Source organism: Pteronotus mesoamericanus, unplaced genomic scaffold (assembly GCF_021234165.1).
Source record: "Pteronotus mesoamericanus isolate MK-2021 breed Mesoamerican mustached bat unplaced genomic scaffold, CSHL_Meso_final contig_221, whole genome shotgun sequence".
Lineage (NCBI taxonomy): Eukaryota > Metazoa > Chordata > Mammalia > Chiroptera > Mormoopidae > Pteronotus > Pteronotus mesoamericanus.
In genome coordinates, this window is record NW_026555092.1 from 17190461 (window position 1) to 17212547 (window position 22087).

General features: G+C 41.5%; 1 protein-coding gene across 2 annotated transcripts; it reads left to right on the forward strand.

The window, feature by feature from the left end:
- The first annotated feature begins 469 nt into the window (after positions 1-469).
- Positions 470-21353, forward strand: YBX1 (Y-box binding protein 1). Of its 2 annotated transcripts, XM_054572075.1 has the most exons (8): positions 471-790; positions 1474-1537; positions 13917-13950; positions 16349-16438; positions 16740-17042; positions 17330-17412; positions 20409-20674; positions 21304-21353. In XM_054572075.1, the coding sequence occupies exons 1-7, from the start codon at positions 625-627 to the stop codon at positions 20641-20643; spliced, it is 975 nt and encodes a 324-aa protein (XP_054428050.1). In that variant the 5' UTR covers positions 471-624; the 3' UTR covers positions 20644-20674; positions 21304-21353. The 2 variants fall into 2 exon arrangements, with proteins under 2 accessions (XP_054428051.1, XP_054428050.1); XM_054572076.1 differs by lacking the exon at positions 16349-16438 and having other exon boundaries at positions 470-790.
- The last annotated feature ends 734 nt before the right edge of the window (positions 21354-22087 follow it).

Below are 22087 nucleotides of genomic sequence, written 5' to 3' on the forward strand. Positions count from 1 at the left end.
TCTGAGGTCACAAGGACCATATTTGGAGCATGGAAGGTGGGGGGGGGCCCTCTCTACGTGGGGCTAAGGTGTCGGCCAGCCCCCTTCCAGGCCCTGCAGTGACTGGGCAATCCCAGCTCAGGCATTTGGTCGTGCCTTTCCTACGACCAGGACACAACTCTGAATGCATGGCCTGCGCGACCATGCTACAGCCTCGTGAAAGTCACGTTCTCTCTGCCCGTCCTCTGGAGTACTCTATGGTTCTCGTGGTGACTCTACTCTAATTCTAGTTCCGGTCTCTATGGCGGCGGCGGAGGCAGGAACGGTTGTAGGTCGACCGAATTAGCCGCCTAAGAGCCAATGAAAGTAGAGGAGTAATAAAGTATTAGCCAATACAAGTCAGGATTTAGGGTCAGGTGGCTAGATTGACAGCACTCCTGACCAGTGAACGATGCTTAGGGCGGGTCGATCGCAGGGCTTATCCCGCCCGTCCCGCCATTCTCGCTAGTTCGATCGGTAGCGGGAGCGGAGAGCGGACCCCAGAGAGCCCTGAGCAGCCCCACCGCCGCCGCCGGCCTAGTTACCATCACACCCCGGGAGGAGCCGCAGCTGCCGCAGCCGGCCCCAGTCACCATCACCGCAACCATGAGCAGCGAGGCCGAGACCCAGCAGCCGCCTGCCGCCCCCCCCGCCGCCCCCACCCTCAGCGCTGCCGACACCAAGCCCGGCACCACGGGCAGCGGCGCAGGGAGCGGCGGCCCGGGCGGCCTCACATCGGCGGCGCCTGCCGGCGGGGACAAGAAGGTCATCGGTGAGGGCCGGACGGGGATAGGGGTGGGGCCCTAGGAAAACCTGGCGGCGGAACCGTTACCCGAAGCGGGGCGAGCCGGCGGGCGCGCGGCCGGCGGGGACCGACTCGGAGGCGCGCGACTGCCCCTCCCCCAGGCCTGCGCCCTCGCGGACGCCGGCCCGCCTGGTCCGCGTGCCCGGTAGGCGCACGCGCGCCGCCTCCCGCGCCCCTGGGCCCCGCGTGGCCGCGCGCCCCTCCCCCCCGGGCGGCCGCGCGCCACCGACCGCGTGTGCGGCGGGGTCCCGCCCTCCCTGCGGGCCGCGTGTGCTGGGGCCCGCAAGCCGTTGTTCCGTCCCCCACCCGCTCCCTTCCGCGTGTACCCTGAGGGCGCGGCTCGCCGCCTACGCAGGCCAGAGTGGGCCGGGCGGCTTCCCCTTCCCTCACGTGCTCTGCGCCCCGCAGCCGCCGCCTGCTGTCTCCGCGAGCGCCCAACTTAGGCCCGCGCCCCTGACTGTGGCGGCCTCGAGGTCACCCACGTGGACCGCGGAGGCACGGTGGGTGCGGGAGCGGGCTCTAAAGGAAAAACTGTCAGGTGGCCGCGGACCGCCGCCGGGAAGCGCACGAGGGACCGGATGCTGATGCGTGGCGGTTTTAGAGAAAGGATGTCTGGTAATCATGGGTTTTTTTTTTTTCCCCTCTTCCAGCAACGAAGGTTTTGGGAACAGTAAAATGGTTCAATGTAAGAAACGGATATGGTTTCATCAACAGGTGAGCTGACCGTCCTACCTCCTGCACGCTCTGCTCCAAGCCGCAGGCTTGGGATTGTTTAAGCATGCCTAGGTGGCTGCTCCTGGTGTGGTGGTAGTGGGGTTTTTGTTTTCCTTGATGACTGAAGGGATCAGTGAATCTAGAGATCGTCTTTATTTTGTGACTAAATATTAATTTAAAGCTAACTTAAAAGGGTTGTATGGTACAGTGTAATTTAAAAGTGAGTGGAATGAGTGGGCCATTTCCTAACAGGGCAAACTGATGAGACTGGGATCTAGTATAAATCTGTTAGACTTGGACCCGGTACGTATTTATGCTTGTCATCATTTTATACGTTATTGAAACTGGTATTTGAAATCAATGGGACCCATTGATTAGTGTATAGGTTATTACTCCTTGTTAACATTTGAAGGTAACATGATTTAACAATCAGTGCAAATGCACGAGGTCTGGTCATCTTGACTAAGGTTATATTGCCTTTGTTTAACGTTTCAGCATGCGCTGTCTTGAATGCCTTAGATGAATTTCATATTAGGACTGCTTTGACAACAAGAGTTGTTTTCATTTGCTCATAGAGTAAGTAACTCCTGGAATAAAATGGCCCTTGCCTTCCTCAGTACTTAGTAGTTCTACTCCCTTGTCCCAAAATCAGACCTATTAGGTCAATTTTATTCAAGGTTCTGTTGTATCTTATTAGAGTGGCCTTCGCTCGCGACAGCAGTTTTCTTCGCATTCGAAGGCGAAGGTACAGACCGCCTCTCTAGGAACGCGCCTCGGCGGGGTCTGCGGCAGCAGGGCGGTGAGTGCTGGTCGCTGGCAGCTCTCGCGTCTCCCCTGTGAGCAGGGCATCATATCCAAGATGGCTGCCAAGGCGGGCAGCGCTGCGCAGGGGTGTCGTGCACGGGAGCGCGGGGAGTACTGGCCTCGCAGGTGTGCGGCAGTCGCCTCAGCATTTCCTTACATCCGTACTTTGGAAGGCATTAAACAGCTGAAGGTTTAAAAGAACTCAAGAAGTAATACCGAATGTTTGTGAAATGGGGAAGATCAAGCTTAAAGATAGACATAATTGGCTGATGAAAAACAGGTCATTACTCAACTATAAAGTATTTTGGGGAGAGTAAAAGAAATTATAAGCACTGATGGTCTGTTTTCCACGTTTGCAATTTTGGGGAAATGTTTTGTTTCTTCCAAAACCTTTAGGAATTTTCCATCTGTCCTAAACACTGTCTGCCTTCTTGACAGACCAAGGCTACATTTTTCATCGGTTTTCTTGATAATGGGTAGCTAGGAAGGAAGGGAATGCTTTGGTGCTTATAATTGACCCCTTTCTGGTTGATTGATCTCTGAATTTGTTAGCATTTCAGTTAATGTTATATCATCTGAAGGGCTTAAACCCTAAGCAGTGGTTTTTGAATTTGTGTGCTTAAGGTACTTTGAAAGGGTGCAAATGCCCGAGCTCTCCATCCCAGCTTGGATTCATTGGATCTGGGGTACATTTTTAAACAAGGACTCTAGGTGGTTATGGTTTGTGGGTTATACCTTGAAAAACATTGCTTTTAACCTTGACTCATTGTTATCACAGGATATCACAGTAGAAGGGACTGTTATTTGCAGCCTTTTCAGTGGTTAGGTTGTAGTGTGTATGTGTTTAAAAATTGTAGCATGTGCCTTCTGTTTGGTTGTATTTTGTTAAATGGACATAGGTGGTATTTTTGAAGTGAACAATTGATACCCAAGATGGAAGTAGTTCTTTACATTTCTAAATTTTTATTTTATGAGATGCCATTGCTTATATGTTTCTGTTCTGACTCACAGTCAATTCAATTGGTCATCCTCCGGGGCAAGTTAAATTGGTTTTTGATGATCTTTTGTTTGGACTGTCCAAACCTCTACTATTTTGTCAAAGTAACTAATTCAAATGTGCTTTGTATTTCTAAATTGGTCATTTCAGTGACTCTAAGACTTTTGAATAGTACACTGTAAAATCTGACTACAATTAAGTCCAGGAGAGGTTTTTCCTTGATTACGGGGAAATGTATGTTTCGAGAATCTAAAGTTCTTGAAGCTGACAGTTGGTTCAGGTCAGTATGTAGATATGCCTGGAGACACCTGGCCAGTAGGGGGTGGGGGGGTGTGAGATACACAGGTACGGTTTCTCTGTTACGGAGAATATGGCAGTGTTTGGGATAATTGCCGTGACTTTAATTTTAACTTTCGGGTTCTATGATTGTATGTTCTGCGTTCTTAAGATTTTCATAATTAAAATAAAGAGATTTGATGTGTTTTTTTAAGATGTGTATTTTTTTGTTTGTGTGGTAAACATTTATGTCAAGCTAAATTATTCTGCATTGTAATTATTGATACAGCTTTGTTAGAATTATTGGTGAAAGGGTTTTTTTTCCTGGCGGTTCCTGTTCTTCTGAGAAGTTCATTATTAATTTTTTGTGTGCTGAGTTTTGTGTGCGAAAGATCATTGTGACAAGAGGGGCTTATTAAACCCAAGATTATTTTTCATTTTGTTATGAAAAACCTAATTCAAAACTGTTGATGGTGTCATTAAAAGAATGCCACAGGGATCACTGGTTTCAGGATTCCAGTCTCTGCTATTTTAAACTAGAGAAGTTTGATTTGTCTTTTGCGTCCAGCTGCTGTGAATTGATCATGCTCACCAAACTTGTAAAAAGTTGGCATGAACCAGTAACTACATTTCAGTGGGACATGCATCTTTTATAATGACTACAGTAGGAGTACTTTTCTGTCTTCTAAAGTATTTAAAATGTTAAATGAAATCATTCTAAAGTTTTATGGTAGGCGAGGAATTTGGAGCAGACTTGAATAAAGCAGAGGTCACAAACTGGTGACCTAGTAGCTAATCTTCCCCCAGGTGTTTTGTTTGGACCATACAGTGTCTTAAAAAAGAATTGTAATTAATTACTGGCATTTAAAATTTAGGAGATAGCACCAAAAATATCCAGAATGGTTGTTTATAAGATCTGAATTTTAGCCTTAGGTACTATAGTTCCATCCCAAGTAAATAAAAATTCAGCTGGCCATGAATATTATTACAGTAATACACCTTTAAATGAGGCGTACATTCTCTTCCACAGCCTATCAGGTTTTGTTTCCTTCTGTTCCTCTTTACATACACCTTTAGTGTAGGCTGTCAGGTTTGGTCTCCCTTATAGGGGTTGGGGGATGTTCCTTTCTGGGGGTTTCATGTGTGTATAACTGAAGGTGACTTCCTTTATACAATGATGATAAATAAAGGTAACTAATGTTTGTCAAGAACTGACAACCTATTTAAATCCCAATGAACCAATTCATATAACCCTCAAACCTTTGAGATACAATACCATTCTGAGGCACAGAGAGGTTGGGAAAACTTGCCCCAGAAAGGGACTAGCTAGAAATTGGCAGAGCTGGGCTTTGAACTGAATTTTCTGATTCTGGAGTTTGTGTTCACTGACTACTGTTAAACTATCTCTGAAAATAGACCCTAGTCACCCTCAATTTGGTTATTGTCCACATAGTTACAGGTTATTTCTTAGGGTGGCTATCCTTAACTATTGAAAGACTCCAAAGTGATCTCTAGCATGTCACTGGAGCTCCTGTGTGCTGACTACTAGTTCTCAGATTTGAAAAGCTTTCTACTTTTCACTAGGGATTGCTATAATAGTACCAGTTTAGCGTAGAGATTGACTTTACAAATTAAAGGACTTGCTTAATAGCTAATACTGGAAAATTAAAGGGGAGAACATCAGACTTTTATTTCACTCCTGAATCATGTTTTATTGATTTTGTAGGGCATGCAAGCTAAGAATGGATTTTTTAAAAAGTCTGTGACTCCACAAAGCCTAAAATACAATTCTTAATTTTAAGAGTGTGTAAACCTGTGGAAAAGATGACTGCCAAGACTCTTGGTCTGTTAAAGTGAGACTGATGCTAACTTGATCATACAGTGAGATCTAGCTCTAAGCCATAGAAGTCATTGGTAGTCTATAACGTAATTCACTAAATGCTGTGTGGCACTAGGGAAGGCTTAAAGACTTGGTGGTGTGTTGCTAAGGAAGGGATTTTGGGGGTGGGGATGCATAAAAAGATACTTAAGTAGTTCTCAAGCCATGTCTTAAAACACTGTATATGGGGCTTTTCAGAACTGGGGCTTTTCTGGCAACGACTTGTATACAGAGCACTTCAGGATTGATTTATATCCTGGATATGGATATGTTAGCCACTGATCTGAATGGAGCTGACCAGAAATCATTCAGTGTTCACCAAGTCACTGATATGTAAAATCTTTTCATCTTAAAATGTAGCATAGAGAACTAGTGTATCCCACATTCTTTTTTCCTGGTGCTGGTTAAACTGCTGAGTTTCCAAAACTCCTGAGTTTTACTCTCCAAATCTTAGCCCTTGGAAGCATGTGCAGTCTAGCTCACCTAAGGCCGGCAGAATAGTAAAGATGATGCAGGAAATAGGAGTGCCTCTGCTGGGTGTGTGGTGTGGAGTGTTTATTTAATGGAGAACAAATAAAACAGTAAGTGGGATATGTGATGTTACAGTCATCTGCAGGACTTGGAAATTGGTGTCTGGATACTTTGGATTGTAGAGCATACAGAGATGAATCCTGGAGTATGTTTTTGTAACCAAAGGGTTATAAATTAATTGATGTAGTTGGGCAAATTAGGTTGTTACAATTGGCTTGGTGTGGTAACCTGCAACAAGATAAGAGCATTTAGTTGTGGCTAGATGAGCTTGTGTGGTAGGTCTCATTTCAACCAGTGCTGTGAATGGGCCCCCCCAAAAATGTTTTCTGAATCTTTTAGGATAGCCTGCCCTTTTAAATTTGGATAGATTTAGTAGTATAGAAGTTTAATGGTGGCTACATGGTTTTTACTTTCATTGTGGTACATTAGGAACTATTTGAGATACTTCTATTTTCTATCTACCCCTGCTTCCTCACCCGCCCACCCCACCCCAACCCAGTCTCCTTCAGGCTCTTGCTCTTCATGTGGCTCCTTTATTCTTGAAGTCAGTACTGCGTCCTTATTTACTGATTGTGACAATTCTGTGCTATTTTAGGTAGATTTAAAAAACAAAACTCTGATGACCATATTTTTCGGTAGTAACTAATGGCCTTATTAACAAAAGAGATGGAGTAGAAGTATACAGCAAAGAGTACACTCGCTGCGGGAGAATGGGATGACTGATGTGTGGTATATAGAATGACACTGTTGGAATAGTGTGCCATTGAATATAATAGCAATAAGTGTAAAATACATACCAGATTATAAAAAGTTGGTATGAAAATAGAAACATAACATACTTCCACTTTTTTTTTTTGTTGACTCTGTTAAAGTGACAAAAATTAATTTTTCCTGCTTTAACTTTTTATTATGGCTACTGGAAAACGAACTTAGATATTTGGTTTGTAGTGTGTTTTCATTGGACAGCAGTTCTAGAAACTGGCTACAAGTAAAATTATTTCAGGTGGCAGCAGTATGGACCAGGAGCTTAGGTTCGATTATAGCATGGCCTTTACTAGGTTTTTAAATAATTAGCAAATACTTATAAATGTAAAATCCCCACTTTACAAATAAGGCAGCTTGCCCAAGATCATGTAGTTAGGAATGGGATAGCCAACATTCCAACCTTGGCTTTCAGTGGTTCTAGTAAAGACCTCTGTCATGCTTCATTTGATTAGAATGGCTTAGCATATTATAGTATATAGGACACCACATGTGATAATTCAGCTCCAGCATTGGATTGAATGGCTGGTGGCCCTCTGGATTGAAATCATTAAGGATGGGGCCATGTCTTATTTTTATTTCTGGTGCTTAGCACAGTGCCTAGCTAGCTAGCTAACACAAGTACTTGACTTTATTAAAAAAAATGGATAAGGCTTTTGGACTTGTTGTCCTTTCCTTTTTAGAAATTTATTTTTCTTAAGATTTTATTTATTTTTAGAGATGAGGAGAGGGAGAGAAACATCATTGCGTGGTTTCCTCTCGCGTGCCCCCAACTGGGGACCTGGCCTGCAACCTAGATAGGTGCCTTGACTGGGGATTGAAGAGGCGACCCTTTGGTTTGCAGGCCAGTGCTCAATCCACTGAGCCACACCAACCAGGGCAGACTTGCTCTCCTTTCATTGTTGGCCTAGTGACTTGTGGCAGATTAGAGGAAAAACTAATAAGCGTGAATGATACGGTGAAAAAATTGAATTTAGAAAAGTAAAGAGTGATAGTAATTACATTTTAACCTGAAAAGCTGGCTAGTGTTAAGTAAATAGTAGGCACTCAAATATTTTAAACATTTTATTGAGCGCCTACCGTGTTCCTGTGGTATGCTGTGGGCTAGATGAAAGAATGACTGCCTCTTGTCTTCAGTGACTCATTTGCCACCAGTGGGGAGTAGCTCATAAACTAGTCTGCTCTGTCCGCAACCTTCCACCCTCAGTAAAGTATGGCAAAGTCAGGAGTGTGCCTCTAGGTTCTCAGGATATATCATAAGGTAAGGTGCTAGGAGTGTCTGCATTCCCTCCCCATTACATTAAAGATGGTGAAAGGTTAAAGCATGCTTTTTGATTAGCCATTTTGGTCATCTTATTTTAATTGCTTTTACCCCCTTCAGCGAGATCCCTAGTGGCCACAGCATGCATTTTTTTCCCCAGTATTACTATATAAATGAGGGGTGAACAACTGAACTTTACTATTGTGAGTAGAAGGCCACATACTTCATTTTCCTCATTTGTAGAATGCTGGATAATAATAGCACACTACCTCAGGATTGTGAGGATTGAATAATACAGATAGTTGAAGCACTTGGCTCACAGTTTCTGGAATTTAAGCCCTCAGTTATGTAAGCTGTTGTGTATCTCATTTAGTTTTTCCCATTTTGCAGGTGAAGAAGAAGATCCATTGAGGAGTAGGTGGTTTTCCAAGTTACACAACTGTTAATAGTGGAATGAGGACTAAAAATCAGATTTTCTGTTAGCTATAATTTCTGGGTAGTCATTTAGCAAGTTGAAACTAGATTGATTTAATGCATCTAAACCATAGTATTCTGTCTTGGCTAAAAAAAATTTTTTTTAAAGATTTTATTTACTTTTTAAGAAAGGGAGAGTAACATCAGTTGCCTTTCACAAGCTTCCAACTGGGAACCTGGCCCACAACCCAGGTATGTGCCCTAACTGGGAATTGAACCAGCAGACTTTTCAGTTTGTAGGCCAGCGCTCAATCCACTGAGCCACACCAGCCAGGGCTAAAAACTGAAATTTTTGCTGTTAAATTTCTCTGTAAAAATCCAGATAGACTTTGGTCATGGCGCAGTAATTCCCTCTCCCCTCCCCTCCCTAATCTGTGGGGAATATATTCCAAGTTCCCCAGTGGATGCTTGAAGTCTCAGAAGCCTATACATACCTCTTCCCCCCAGTTATACATACATACCTTTACACTTGAAGGAAGCACTTTACAGATTCTCTTCGGTACACTCAAATTACCAGCATCACTACTCTTGCATTTTGGGACCATGCTTAAGTAGAATACGGCTTACCTGAACACACACACTGTGTGTGATACCGCAGCAGTCAGTCTGGTAACCGAGTCAACTACTAGGTGACTGACTGACTAATGGGTAGCATATACACTGCAGAGATGCTGGACAAAAGAGAACAATTCAGATAATAGATGGGATGGAGTGGATCGCTCAAGATTTCATCACACTACTCAGAACAGTGCATAATTTAAAACTTACGGATTGTTTATTTCTGGAATTTTCCATTTAATATTTTCTCTGCAGAAGGGATACTTTGTGAGGGGAGCTATACTATATTTCCTAGTAGGCTAGGATAAATGAACACTGTTTTCTGACATGACATCATTTGTGAAGCTGTATTGGTTTCTACACAGAGTGGTCCAAGTATTCGTGGGGGCGTGGTTTTAGCACGCGCACACAAACTGCAGATACTGAAATCCTGAGGATGCTCAGGTCCTATTGCCTAGTGTCTTTGTAATTGTCGTAGCATTTTAGCGCGAAGGTTGCAAAAGTCAACAAGACTGTGGTTGAGATGGCAAACAATTTTAAACCTGGGTGTGGGTGAGGATGACATTGAGGTGCTCCTAGATGTGGTTCCCGAGGAGTTGACTAACGAGTTGCTGGAGCTAAAACAGGAACACTCAGATGAAGAAGAGGTGAGAGAAAATTAAAAACTGTAAAAGGAAAAAACCCTTCCCCCAAGAAAATTCACAGTGAACTGTTTAGCAGAAGCTTTTGTAGACCTCAATAAGCTTGTTAAAAAGTTTGAAAACATGGATCCCAACACCAAAAGATTTTCATTAATAGTAATGTTCATCGTGCATTATCTGCTTACAAGCAAATCTAAGATGAAGAAAGAAACCATAGACAAATTTCTGAAGAGTGACACCTCCTCAAGAAGAGCCTCAGGCAGGTACTTCAGAAGGTATTCCATTAAGAAGGCTTAGTTATCGTACAAGGTGACAGATGACAACAGCTCTGTGCTGTGAGTTACCCTGAAAGACCTCCCAGTGAGGCAAGATGTGGGGTGGAAGACCACAGTGTTGATCATGACCCTGTGTAGGCCCGATCTAATTGTGTGTGTGTTTATGTCTTGATTTTTAACATGAAAGTTTAAAGGCTTTAAAATTTTTTTAAACAAAAAAGCTTATAAGGACATAAAAAAGGTTTTTATGTTAAGCTAAGTGTTATAAAAAGCCAACTTAATTAAGTTAAAATTAAAGGATTAAAAATTTATAGAGAAGGTTACAGTAAGCTAAGGTTAATTATTGAAGAAAGAATAATATTTTAAAATTAGTGTAGCCTGAGTGTACAATGTTTATAAAATATATAGTAGTGTACAGTAATGCCCTAGGCCTTCACATTCACTCACCACCTCACCCAGAGCAGCTTCCAGTCCTATACTATCTGTGGTAAGTGCCCTATGCAGGTGTAGCTTTTTTTTAATCTTTTATACCATATTATCTGTACCTTTATCTGTACCTTTTCTGTGTATACATACACAAATACTTAACACTGTGTTTACAGTTGCCTGTAGTAACATCTTGTACAGGTTTGTGTAAGTGCTCTCTGCACGACAGACTCACCTAATGACACATTCCTCAGAATGTATCCCTGTTAAGCAACGCATGACTGTACAAAGTAAATGCTATACAAATAGCATTATACTGTACTTAGGTAATGACAAAAATATCTGTATGTTCCTTCGATATAGATGGCAACTATTGTAGGCCTACCTACATAGTACGTATCACACATCAGCAACAACATAACCCTCTTCTTCCCTCGGCCCCTCCTGAAACCTGCTTTACCACCTTCTTGCCCCCAACCACCCCCTTGTCACTTTGTTCCATTTATTTATGCATTCATTGGTTGATTCTTGCAGGTGCCTTGAACAGGGATTGATTTACCCTGCCTTCTTCATGTCGTATTTAACAGCTCTCTTCAGGTGGCAGGTGGGATCTGCAACTGACACATTGGGGGTGGGGACACAGAAGGCCATGCCAGTGAGCTTCCTAATTCATCTCAGGGATAATTTGGGCAGCTCCTTGGCCATCACACCATAGCTTCCCAGGGGGACCATCTGTAGTCTTTTGGGTGGCAGTGATGGCATAGAGGGCTGTGGTCATGGGTCCCTCCACAATGGCAGATTTGTCATCAGTGACCTTGCCCGGGCAAGCCAAGCATTTGGTGGTACAGAAGGCATTGCTAACAACCTTGAGGGAGTTGTTATATTTCTGTTGTTTCATACCCATCATAAACATGGGAGCATCTACAGAAGGAGCAAAGGTGATGGGTGACCCTCTTGGCTCCACCCTTCAAGTGAGCCCCAGCCTTCTCCAAGGTAGTGAAGACACTAGTGGAAACCAGCATAATTGAGCACCAGCATTGCCCCATTTCATGTTGGTGGGATCTCCTGGAAGATGGAGATGGACTTTCTGTTAGTGACAAGCTTCCTGTTCTCTGCCTTGACTGCCTTTGAACTAACTTCGGGTAAAATCATACTAGAATGTGTAGACCATGTAGTTGAGGTCAATAAGGGGCCATTGATAGCGGCAATATCCACTTGGCCAGGGTTAAAAGAAGCCCTTAGTAATAAGGCACCCAGTACAGACAAATCTATTCACTTTGACCTTCACCATCATGTCTCAGGGTTGCAGCTGTCTTGATTGGGAGGAGTGGAGAGCCACCTTGTACTATTTTTTTAAAAATTGCCCTCATTAGATAAGTAGTTTTGGTAAAGTTGTAAATATTTCTCCTACAACACCGAAGTAAAATTCATAGGTAAACTATTATTTTTATTTCAATGTGTAATGTGTTGGTCTAGAAGTACTTCCCAGCTTCATTAGGAGACATGATGAATAGTCATTGCTACCACAAATAATGGATTGATAAAAGGAGCACTGTATTGGCTACCCAGACACAGTAGCAGCATTATCGGCAACTTTAAAAAAAAAAATTCCTCTCCATGGAGGTTGCATAGTTAGTAAATTTGATGTATATTAAAAGTAAAAAACACTGGGTTCAAAAATCAAATAATAAGTTTGCTTTTATGAAAGTCAAGTAGAATACCATATGCTTATTTACCAAGTCATCCAGAAGGCTGACACTCTTCACCCATAATGCAAATAGTGCCCCCAGTCTTTGGAACAATTTTAAATGCCTTGTGATGGCCAGTAGTGCCCCTGTTGAGGATCATTCTTCTAGACTTTGCCCAACTTCCTATTTCTCTCTTCCTAAATTCTTCTACCAGTTTTTTGTTGTTGTTAGTCCACATATAACCTTAGGGATTGAAAATCCATCATTGGACACGAAAAGTAATTAGTGATGGCTACGGAAACTGTTCATAGATGGACATTATAACCAGCCATTAATTCCCTAGTGTCCCTAGTATTCAACTAGCTTTTAAGGTCAGTTTTCAGTCATATACTTTGAGTAGCTTTTGCAGTTTGTGTGTGCATTTTGTTTGTTTTAAAGATTTAAAATTGTCCTGTTTCCATAAATTAAATATATCCTCATATTAATGATACTCCAGGCTGTGTGGATTCTTGGGTGTATGCTCTGCTCCATGAAGCAACAAAGAGCCAACAGTCAGTCAGTGAGTCAGTCTAGTTCCTTGTAACTTTTGTTCCTTTTGTAATTCAGCACTAGAACTACCGGATTTCGCTTCTGATGGTTCTTCCTGTTTATAGTGTCATCACCTTAACCCCAACCCCCAAGCTAAAAAACACAAGTAATTCTCCACTTCCCTCTTGCTTCTAACATCTTTTTATCCACAAAGTTTTCCCATTTTACCTCAAGACACATCAAATACACTTTGTTGTGTCCAGGCCTCCATCAGTTCTGGCCTAGAGTTCTGGAGTAGCTTTTGGAACTAACTGGGCACCTCTTGGCTTTTCATAATAGCAGCCATTGGATTTTAATATCCAATAATTTGTATCATGTCACAGTCTTCTACCTAAAAGCCTGTCAGTAGACTGACTAGACTAATGATTGATGTAAAATGAAGCAAAAGTGTTGTGTGTGCTAGTTAAAAATTGTATTCACCTTTATCTGCTTAGTTCTCCAGTATAATGCTGGTCATGTGAATGATGTGGATATTGATGTCCATACTTGTGATTCATTATGGTGTTTTTTTAATTAATACCTTATTTTTCAGAAAATATTGAGCTAAAAGCAAGAGTTCCTGTGTACCCCATGCCCACAGGTGCACAAAGTCCCCCACCATCCTGTACCAAAGTTGATGAATCTCCATGGACGCATCATTATCTACTGTAATCGATAGTTTACATTAGGATTTGCTCCTAGTGTTGTACGTTCTGTGGGATTCTTAGTGGTCATTTTTATGACCTCAAGGAGACTTGGGAATAGGAAATGGTGAAGAGGAAATGATTGAGGATGAAGGGAGAAAGAAGGAAGCTAGTAATTAATGGGTGGAAATACATTTGTGGTCTCTTATTTAAGCTAGTAACCGTGCTCTAGAGGTGAGTGGAGTGTGCTAGAACATTGGTAATGTTTAGTAGGATGAGGAGTGATAATACATGTTGCTAGTCACTTCTACCCTCTGCATGGCTTAATAGGTCACATTTTGGTGTCTTAGACTTTGTTTTATCCTACAGGTGATAAAGTTAACTGTTGGCAACTGCCTAGTCTTTAAAGCAGAAATCATAGTGGCTTGTTATTTTATTGTTTTGTTTCATTTTTAATATGGCCAGTTGGGAGCCCAAAGGTCTCTAATAGGAAAAAGGGGCGGGAGATGCATAAAAGACTCAGTGTATTCTTAATCTTTGGCAACATGAAATTTATTCCATTTTTAACTTGTTCAACTTGGTTCTTTGTCTTGCAGGAATGACACCAAGGAAGATGTATTTGTACACCAGGTGGGTGCTTGTGTGGATGTTAATGCTTCTGGCTAGAGGCTTTTGAGAAGTAGGGGGAAGGTGGTTGTCTTTTCAACTATTGTTCCTTGCAAAAAGCATTTTAAATCCAACCACCAAGCAATGTCTTTAATTCCTATAGTAAGAGTTCTAGCATGCTTGAATGTATAAATGTACTGGCAATTCACTTAAGATAGATGTTTCAAATTGGTATTTTTTAATAGTTTAATAGTTTAAAATGTTGAATTGCTCAACCCATTACACTCAATTTTTAAACCTAATTTCAGATGAGCAATAAACCTCCATTAACCTAAACTTTGAACTATAAGTTGTTTTCGGATGCCGTTAGGTTTGCCTTTATGGTAAGGAAAACACAATAATCATGAAGGGGGGAATAGGACAAAGCTGAAGACATTAATTTGAAATGAATCCTAGAAAACTAGCAAAGTAACATGGTTCCTTTCATTTTTTTCCTGAAGCACTGAGTGGGTAAGATATGTTTTTACCTTTGGAGAGTTTTGGCTGGCTTGGAAATTATAGAAATCCTCGCCTGGTTTAAGGCTAAATGAAGGGGCAATGTGGCAGATTGGGAACTTGAAATAACTTTTCAATTGACTTCAGTGTTTTGAGAGGGAAAAAACAAACTGGGTAGGGTCTACATGCTGAACTTTCTCAAGTGCCATTTAATGAAAATATTTTGGAAAATACTTGAGCATTAAGGACTTTTGTTAACAAGCCAATTTCCATACATATCCTTTTTTTTCAAGCCAGTGTGAACCTGGCAACATACTTAAGAAGGGCTGCCTTAGAAGGTTGGTGCTTTGTAGCTCTCTTGAAGTGTCCTATAAAGCATTCACTGGCAATCAAGGGGGAAGCCAGATCAATTTCTGGTACATCCAAAGCCCTATCAGATAATCACAGGATCAATGATAAGTATAGAAACATTTAAATTCTAAATACAAATACAGGGCTGCTCAGGCAAAATGTTATTTTAAAACAAGTATTTGTTTTATAAAATTGAATGCCAACTTTTAGCTGTTCCTTCTCTTTTGCATGTTCAAAAATGCGGACTTAGGACTAAGAGACAGCAAGATTTCTCAGTCTTGCTGCCTGTTAGCAACACTAAAAGGTTGGGGGCAGATTGGGGAGGGTGTTGAAGGTGCTGACTGAAATAAGAGTTTAGGGATTTTAATTATCCATACTTCTGCTATCCCCTATGACTGCAGGTAATTTAGAGTTGGCTATACATGAAAGGTACGAAAACTTTGTGACAGTTTAGATGACAGATGAGATCATTTATTTGGCTGATTGTGTGTCACCCACTTGTTCTGAACCACAAGGTGTCACCAATATGTTCTCTTTTGGAAGTGGTTTCAACATTTACTTGTTTCTGTGGGACTTTGGCTGCTCAGGTCATAGTGATGTATCAAGGAGACTGCAGTTCCGGGCAACTTAGCTTAATTAGCTTCGGATTGTTGGTTGTCCTCCCTCCTTTGGAATGGAAATGCATGAATGATCCTGTACTGATACTGCTGTGATGTAGTAGAATGAACATGGGATTTGGAGTCCTAAGACCTGGATTTAGAAAAGTCTACACTCTGCCACTAATTATCTCTGTGACCTTGGGCAAGTCACCTAACTTTAAAGCCTGTTTTATCTGTTAAACGAGTACTAATACCTCACATCATGTAGTAATGAGAGTAATAGGTAACGTGTGAAGGAACTTTGTGGAAGTATTACCCACAGATGTGAGGTGTTATTCTTCCCCTTTTACTTTGTCATAGCAGTCTGGAGAACAAAGAAAGGTGAGATGCATTGTGGGGATGGTAATAACCCAATTGTCCCATGTAGTCAGATAACACAAAAAGTGAATTACATCCCATCGAAGTATTATCACAGGCAGGTTTGAAAGGATTTGGGTTGACATCTGTAATTGAGTTTGCTATGGTAACACAGGGCAAAGTTGGTTTGGTCAACTTTGAAGCATGCAAAACTAAACTCGCCTGTCATCTAAACTGGCCCTGGGTGGGCTAGCGTCTACTACTAAGTGCAGTCTTTGGGGGATAGATTGATGTCCTCATTTCGTTCAAAGCAACATACAGTGCTTTTGCTAAAGCATTTAAAAATGCATATATTGTGTCTTGAGTGTTAAATTACTTGTTTTAGTTTGGAAAATTGTGGTAAAATGTTGGGACCTTGTAAGACTCTGGAGTATTTTGGTTGAGGTTGGGGGTAGCATTGGTCCCTGTTTCTGTATATTTATATTGATGGTTTGGTGTTATTTAAAGTTAATTTTAAGTGAATATATAGAAGCTAAAATAATATTGACTCTGGTACATTTTAAATGAAAAAGCACATTATTATCCCCTGTTAATCTATTTTTGGAATGTGATATTACTAGACTGCCATAAAGAAGAATAACCCCAGGAAGTACCTTCGCAGTGTAGGAGATGGAGAGACTGTGGAGTTTGATGTTGTTGAAGGAGAAAAGGTGAGGATGCTTTTTGTGTAAAGGTTTGACTTCAGTGTGGAAATATTTTGGAGATCTCATCCGTTAGGATGGTGGCTCTAATGTGGATGGATGGGTCAGGTGACCACATGAACACAGGTGCATCAAGCCTAATGTGCTGGCTGCAGTTAGAGGGCAATCTCATCAGAACAGTGAGGAACTAATACCTAATCATTTCTATGCACCCCTGGCCACAGACCCTTTTTTTATTTGCTTTGTGTAAATTTTATTTAATGTGCTTAATTCCATTGTCACTGTCAATATATATGATGACTTTTTGTAGGGTGCGGAGGCAGCAAATGTTACAGGCCCTGGTGGAGTTCCGGTGCAAGGCAGTAAATATGCAGCAGACCGTAACCATTATAGACGCTATCCACGTCGCAGGGGTCCTCCACGCAATTACCAGCAGAATTACCAGAATAGTGAGAGTGGGGAAAAGAATGAGGGATCGGAGAGTGCTCCTGAAGGCCAGGCCCAACAGCGCCGGCCCTACCGCAGGCGACGGTTCCCACCTTACTACATGCGGAGACCCTATGGGCGTCGACCACAATATTCCAACCCTCCTGTGCAGGGAGAAGTGATGGAGGTAAGTTTTGTGGAAAAGTAAAAGGATCAACAATAGCATACAATAACTTATGGTAGGACTGCGTTTTAGGCCCTTGGTGTTTTCCCTGTATGGGCCTGTATTAATCATAATGGGAGGTACTTTTTAATTCCTAGTAAGAACCAAAAGGATTAATAACTAATCGATGGCATAGTCACAGTTACTAGATAATTTCATTTTTTAACCCTACCTTAAGACTTTGGATATGTCTTGTTGGGTTTTTGATCCAGTACTGACCCAGTTGGCTTGGTCGTCCATTGTCCTTTCAGGGTGCTGACAACCAGGGTGCGGGAGAACAAGGTAGACCAGTGAGACAGAATATGTATCGGGGCTACAGACCACGATTTCGCAGGTATGAGTTTTATTTTCAAAATTTCCAAGCATATTTTAGGGCTTGTGCTTCTCCTGTAGTGTTTTTGAATAATACTTCACATTTTCTTTAGTCAGATGTCTAAGGTGAACCTGAAGTCAGTTATCTTTGAGACTGTTCTTCGCATCTTCACTCTCCCTCCTCTGCCCCCCCTGCTGTAGATGGGGTCTGCTCTACAGGATTGGGATCTTATTTGTTTTGGGGGTGTTTGTTTTTTCTTCTCTGTAATGAGGGTATAGAGCTTCAAATGTTCTGTTCTTGAATAGGTTAAGAAAACAGTTTAAACTGTATTTATCTTAAAGACCTTCTTTGGTAGGGAGAAGGGTAAAGGTGAACATTACCTTTCAAGTATGAGGAGTATCTGACCTGTATTGTACCATAAATGAAGAATTGAGAGTTTTACCTCTGGAGATGGCATAATTTTTCATTAATAATTCCTCAATTTAAGTATGTACTCTTTTTGTTAGTGGGCCCTGACCCAGTGTGGTTCACTTGTTTGCGCTCATCCTGCAAAGTGAAGTGTTCATGGTTTGGTCCCTGGTTGGGGCACATAGGAGAGGCAACTGATAGATGATTTTCTCTCACATTTGTGGTTCTCATCCCCTCTTCCTCCTTTCTTTTCCCCTCTCTCTAAAAATCTTTTTCTTTTTTTAAATCTGTATTTTGCGGGAAAGAAACCCAGTTTCAGACTTGAATGACCAACCTACCTACTCGGGTATTAGGAAGAAAATCCTTTTTAACAGGTGTTTAAATATTAGAGTATAGAGTAATTGGGGAGGAGCTCCATCAGCCAGACATGTTTAATACACAAATTGTAGTACACTTTGAAGCAATATTGCTGGTGTTAAAGTGGTAGAATAAAATGGTGTAACGGTTAAGTCTCCAAATGTGATTTCTAAAACTAACAGGCAGTATACTCAAGTAGGAGATTGGTCTTTTGCTAGGAATCATGAGTGTTTCATGCATAAGAAGCCCAGAGTACATGGGCACTAATATATTAGTAGAGTCAGAAGGAGAAGTAAGAGAAGGTTTGGGGAGTTAGGGTCAAAGATGTTAAAGTATCTCTAGAAGAAACATGGAATCAAACAATAGAATAGTGATTACAAATTTAAAGTGGGCCTGCCAGCATGGTTATGTTTTTCTAGCCATTTTGGACAACAGGTGCAGATTTGGCAGAGTTGGATTTGTGTAGTATTTGTTTATCCAAATGAAGGTAACTAGGCTTGGGGTTGGTTATAATGATTAATGGTGGACTTTGTATTGGGTAAAGAGAGAAAAAGGTTAAGGGAGAGTTAGGGACATAGGTGATAGGATCCACTGGATTATAGATCCTAGTGGAAATAAAGGATGGGAGAACAAGAAGAAATAAACTGGGAAAGTAGGAAGAAGTGATTGGATGGTGGAATGCTTAAAATTGAGAAAACAGGATGGGAGGTAAAGAGTAAAAGCCAAGGTTACTTGGGTCTGTCATAACTACAGCAGGAAAAGGATCACAAAGGGAACGGCGCCTAACATGAAATTTGAAGCCATGGGGTTTTAGACAGAAATGGGGAGAATTAACTTAGAAGCCACAGTGGTGGGGTGAGACGGCCACCATTTGAAGGCTGCATGGGAAAGCCACAGCAGTTTTGCCAAAGACCATGGGTGTGTTTATAGGTAGATAGGTTTAAAGGGTTTCAGGAAAGGAAGGAGTGGTTGGGAGAAGTAGATGGGGGATTGGGGGATTTAGAGGTAGAAAATGGAATGTAGAACTCTAAATGGGAATTAAAGTCCATAGTTACCAGAATGTATGTACCAAAGGCATGATAATAATCTTGGTGTTCCTGGGACTTTGTGGGGTGCTCAGTGTGGATGGAGGAGAAGACCAAGAAAACATCACTTGTCAACATTTGTAATCACTGTCAAAAGAAATCCATGTCTTGGACGATTGAAAGTCCGGGTATTGTTGTCTGTAGTCCTGATATATTTGACTTTTTTCACTTAGCCTGTACTTACAGACCATGTTGTAGCATGTAGCATTTCTTTTTATGGCCAGTTATATTTTGTTCTGTGGCTATCTTTTTTTGTTTGGTTCTCCACTGATCAGTGGATACACAGTTGGATTGTTTGCCCCTTTTTTTAAAGCTAATTTCTCCACACCTTCACTAACCTTGGTTATTTTTTGGCTTTTTGATCATGGCTATCCTAGTGGGTATGAAGTGGAATTGCATACCTGTCCTCAATGATTATATTTTCATTTATATGAGGAGAGCATCTTTTTGGTTTTGATTTCCTGCCTTTAAGCTAGTGTTCATCTATAAAGGTTAAGTAGCATTTGTTCCCAAACATGGTTACTATAGAGCTCATTTAAAATGTTATAAAATGACATCAGCTGTTATATTTGTGCCACTCTTGAAGTCTTTTCATGGTTAATTTTGAAATAGATTAAACTATTGGTAAAAGTTTGCTAGTCCAAAAACCAGTTTTAAATACCCATCTTCCAGTGTGCTCTCCCTCCTAAGAACACACCCAGGCCTTTTCCCTTTTCCCTCCATTCTTCCCAACAGGTGGGCATCTCCTAAACTCTTAAGGGTCCCCATGAGACTTGCACCAGGTAGCAGTGGGCAGTGGCAGCTTGTTCAGGGCTCACCCCCTGAACCTGTCCCCAAGACCCCCTTTTCTCTGACTTCATAATGAGTCAGAACAGCCCAGCCTGGGCTCATTTCCTCACGTAGTCCCTGTCTTGCTTTTTCTGTCCTAGGCTCTTCCTGCTTCCCTGTCCCCAGCTTTAAAAAAAGAAAATATAAGTTTACACTTCTCCAAGTATTATACAAAGTCTTCACTCAGTTTATGAGATGTAAATCACATTTGTTCTTGTTTTTGCTAAACTGCTTGCAGACGACTTAATAAACAGAAAGAACCCGTTAATGGTGTTACATTAGCGGGTGGTTTAAAGAAAGAAGTTTCATCATTGCAGGCTTGCACAATGTTTATTCCAGGGGCCCTCCTCGCCAAAGACAGCCTAGAGAGGACGGCAATGAAGAAGATAAGGAAAATCAAGGAGATGAGACCCAAGGTCAGCAGCCACCTCAACGTCGGTACCGCCGCAACTTCAATTACCGACGCAGACGCCCAGAAAACCCTAAACCACAAGATGGCAAAGAGACAAAAGCAGCCGATCCACCAGCTGAGAATTCGTCCGCTCCCGAGGCTGAGCAGGGCGGGGCTGAGTAAATGCCGGCTTACCATCTCTACCATCATCCGGGTGAGTTAACCTAAATTAACCTTAAGTGACCTTCTGGCCTCTGAGCAGTCAAGAGTAGTGTTCATTAATGCAAGAGAAAAACCCATTTCACATTGTTATCTAAAATATTTTAGGGCTTTTTCAAACTTTTCTGAACGTATTCTGTGATTTCACCAGTTGAGAAAAGTCTTGTTAGCCTTGGCCTAAGAAGTGTGTTATACATTGTGTTATTGTGCCTTTTTAAAAAGAAGTGGGGTGGCTACTAGAATTAATAGCCTAGATCAGGATGACCAGTATAGCCTCTTGGGGGAAAGTGGCAACTTTGACATCAATTTCAAAAGTAAGATAGTCCTTCTTTATTGTGATACTGAGAGGTTTGTAATTGTTGGAATTAGCATTTTTTAGCCATTGATGCTTTTGGATTTTACCCCTTTGTATTTTGGAGGTGGCAAAGGTCATGCCGAAACCTCCAAGTAACCACGTAGGGACAGCAGTGTCCACCCCTGTTGTAAGTCACTGTGCTGGGGTAAACAGTTGGAGGTGTGTGAATGCCCTCCTTGCTTAGTTAGTGTCATCTGAAGCCATCAGGTATGTTGAAAGAACATTGCAGTGAATTATACAAGATAATTTTTTTTCTTTTCCTTTTACAGTTTAGTCATCCAACAAGAAGAAATGAATATGAAATTCCAGCAATAAGAAATGAACAAAAGATTGGAGCTGAAGACCTTAAGTGCTTGCTTTTTGCCCGTTGACCAGATGACTAGAACTATCTGCATTATCTATGCAGCATGGGGTTTTTATTATTTTTATCTAAAGACGTCTCTTTTTGGTAATGACAAACGTGTTTTTTAAAAAAAAATAAGCCTGGTTTTTCTCAATACACCTTTAAAGGTTTTTAAATTGTTTCATATCTGGTCAAGTTGAGATTTTTAAGAACCTCATTTTTAATTTGTAATAAAAGTTTACAACTTGATTTTTTCAAAAAAGTCAACAAACTGCAAGCACCTGTTAATAAAGGTCTTAAATAATTGTCTTTGTGTAAATTTCTGTCTTGTTTTATTTTGGTTTGTAAGTCCTTAATAGTACCCTTAGCTTAATGTAGGCACATACTAAAAATCACAAAATAATTTGCTGTGGTAGTCTGGTCATTTTCTTTTTTGTAAGTTCCTTTTGCTGGGAGGCTGTGGTAAAGGAGCCAGGTCATGCTCTAGCAACTTCTGTTCCTGTGGGAGAGTTATTTCAGTGCCAGTTAGATACGCACCTTAGAGTTACCAGTGTCTGCCTTAGGGCCTGATGAGCTTAGTAAACTCAAACGCTGCTCATTTGAGTAGTCAGAGGAGGCAGTAACAACAAATAACGTAATGCTGATGAGAAGGCTGCTAAAGAAGCTGGAGGTCAGGGAAGTTGATTTTGCGGTCTTCACTCCTTTTAACC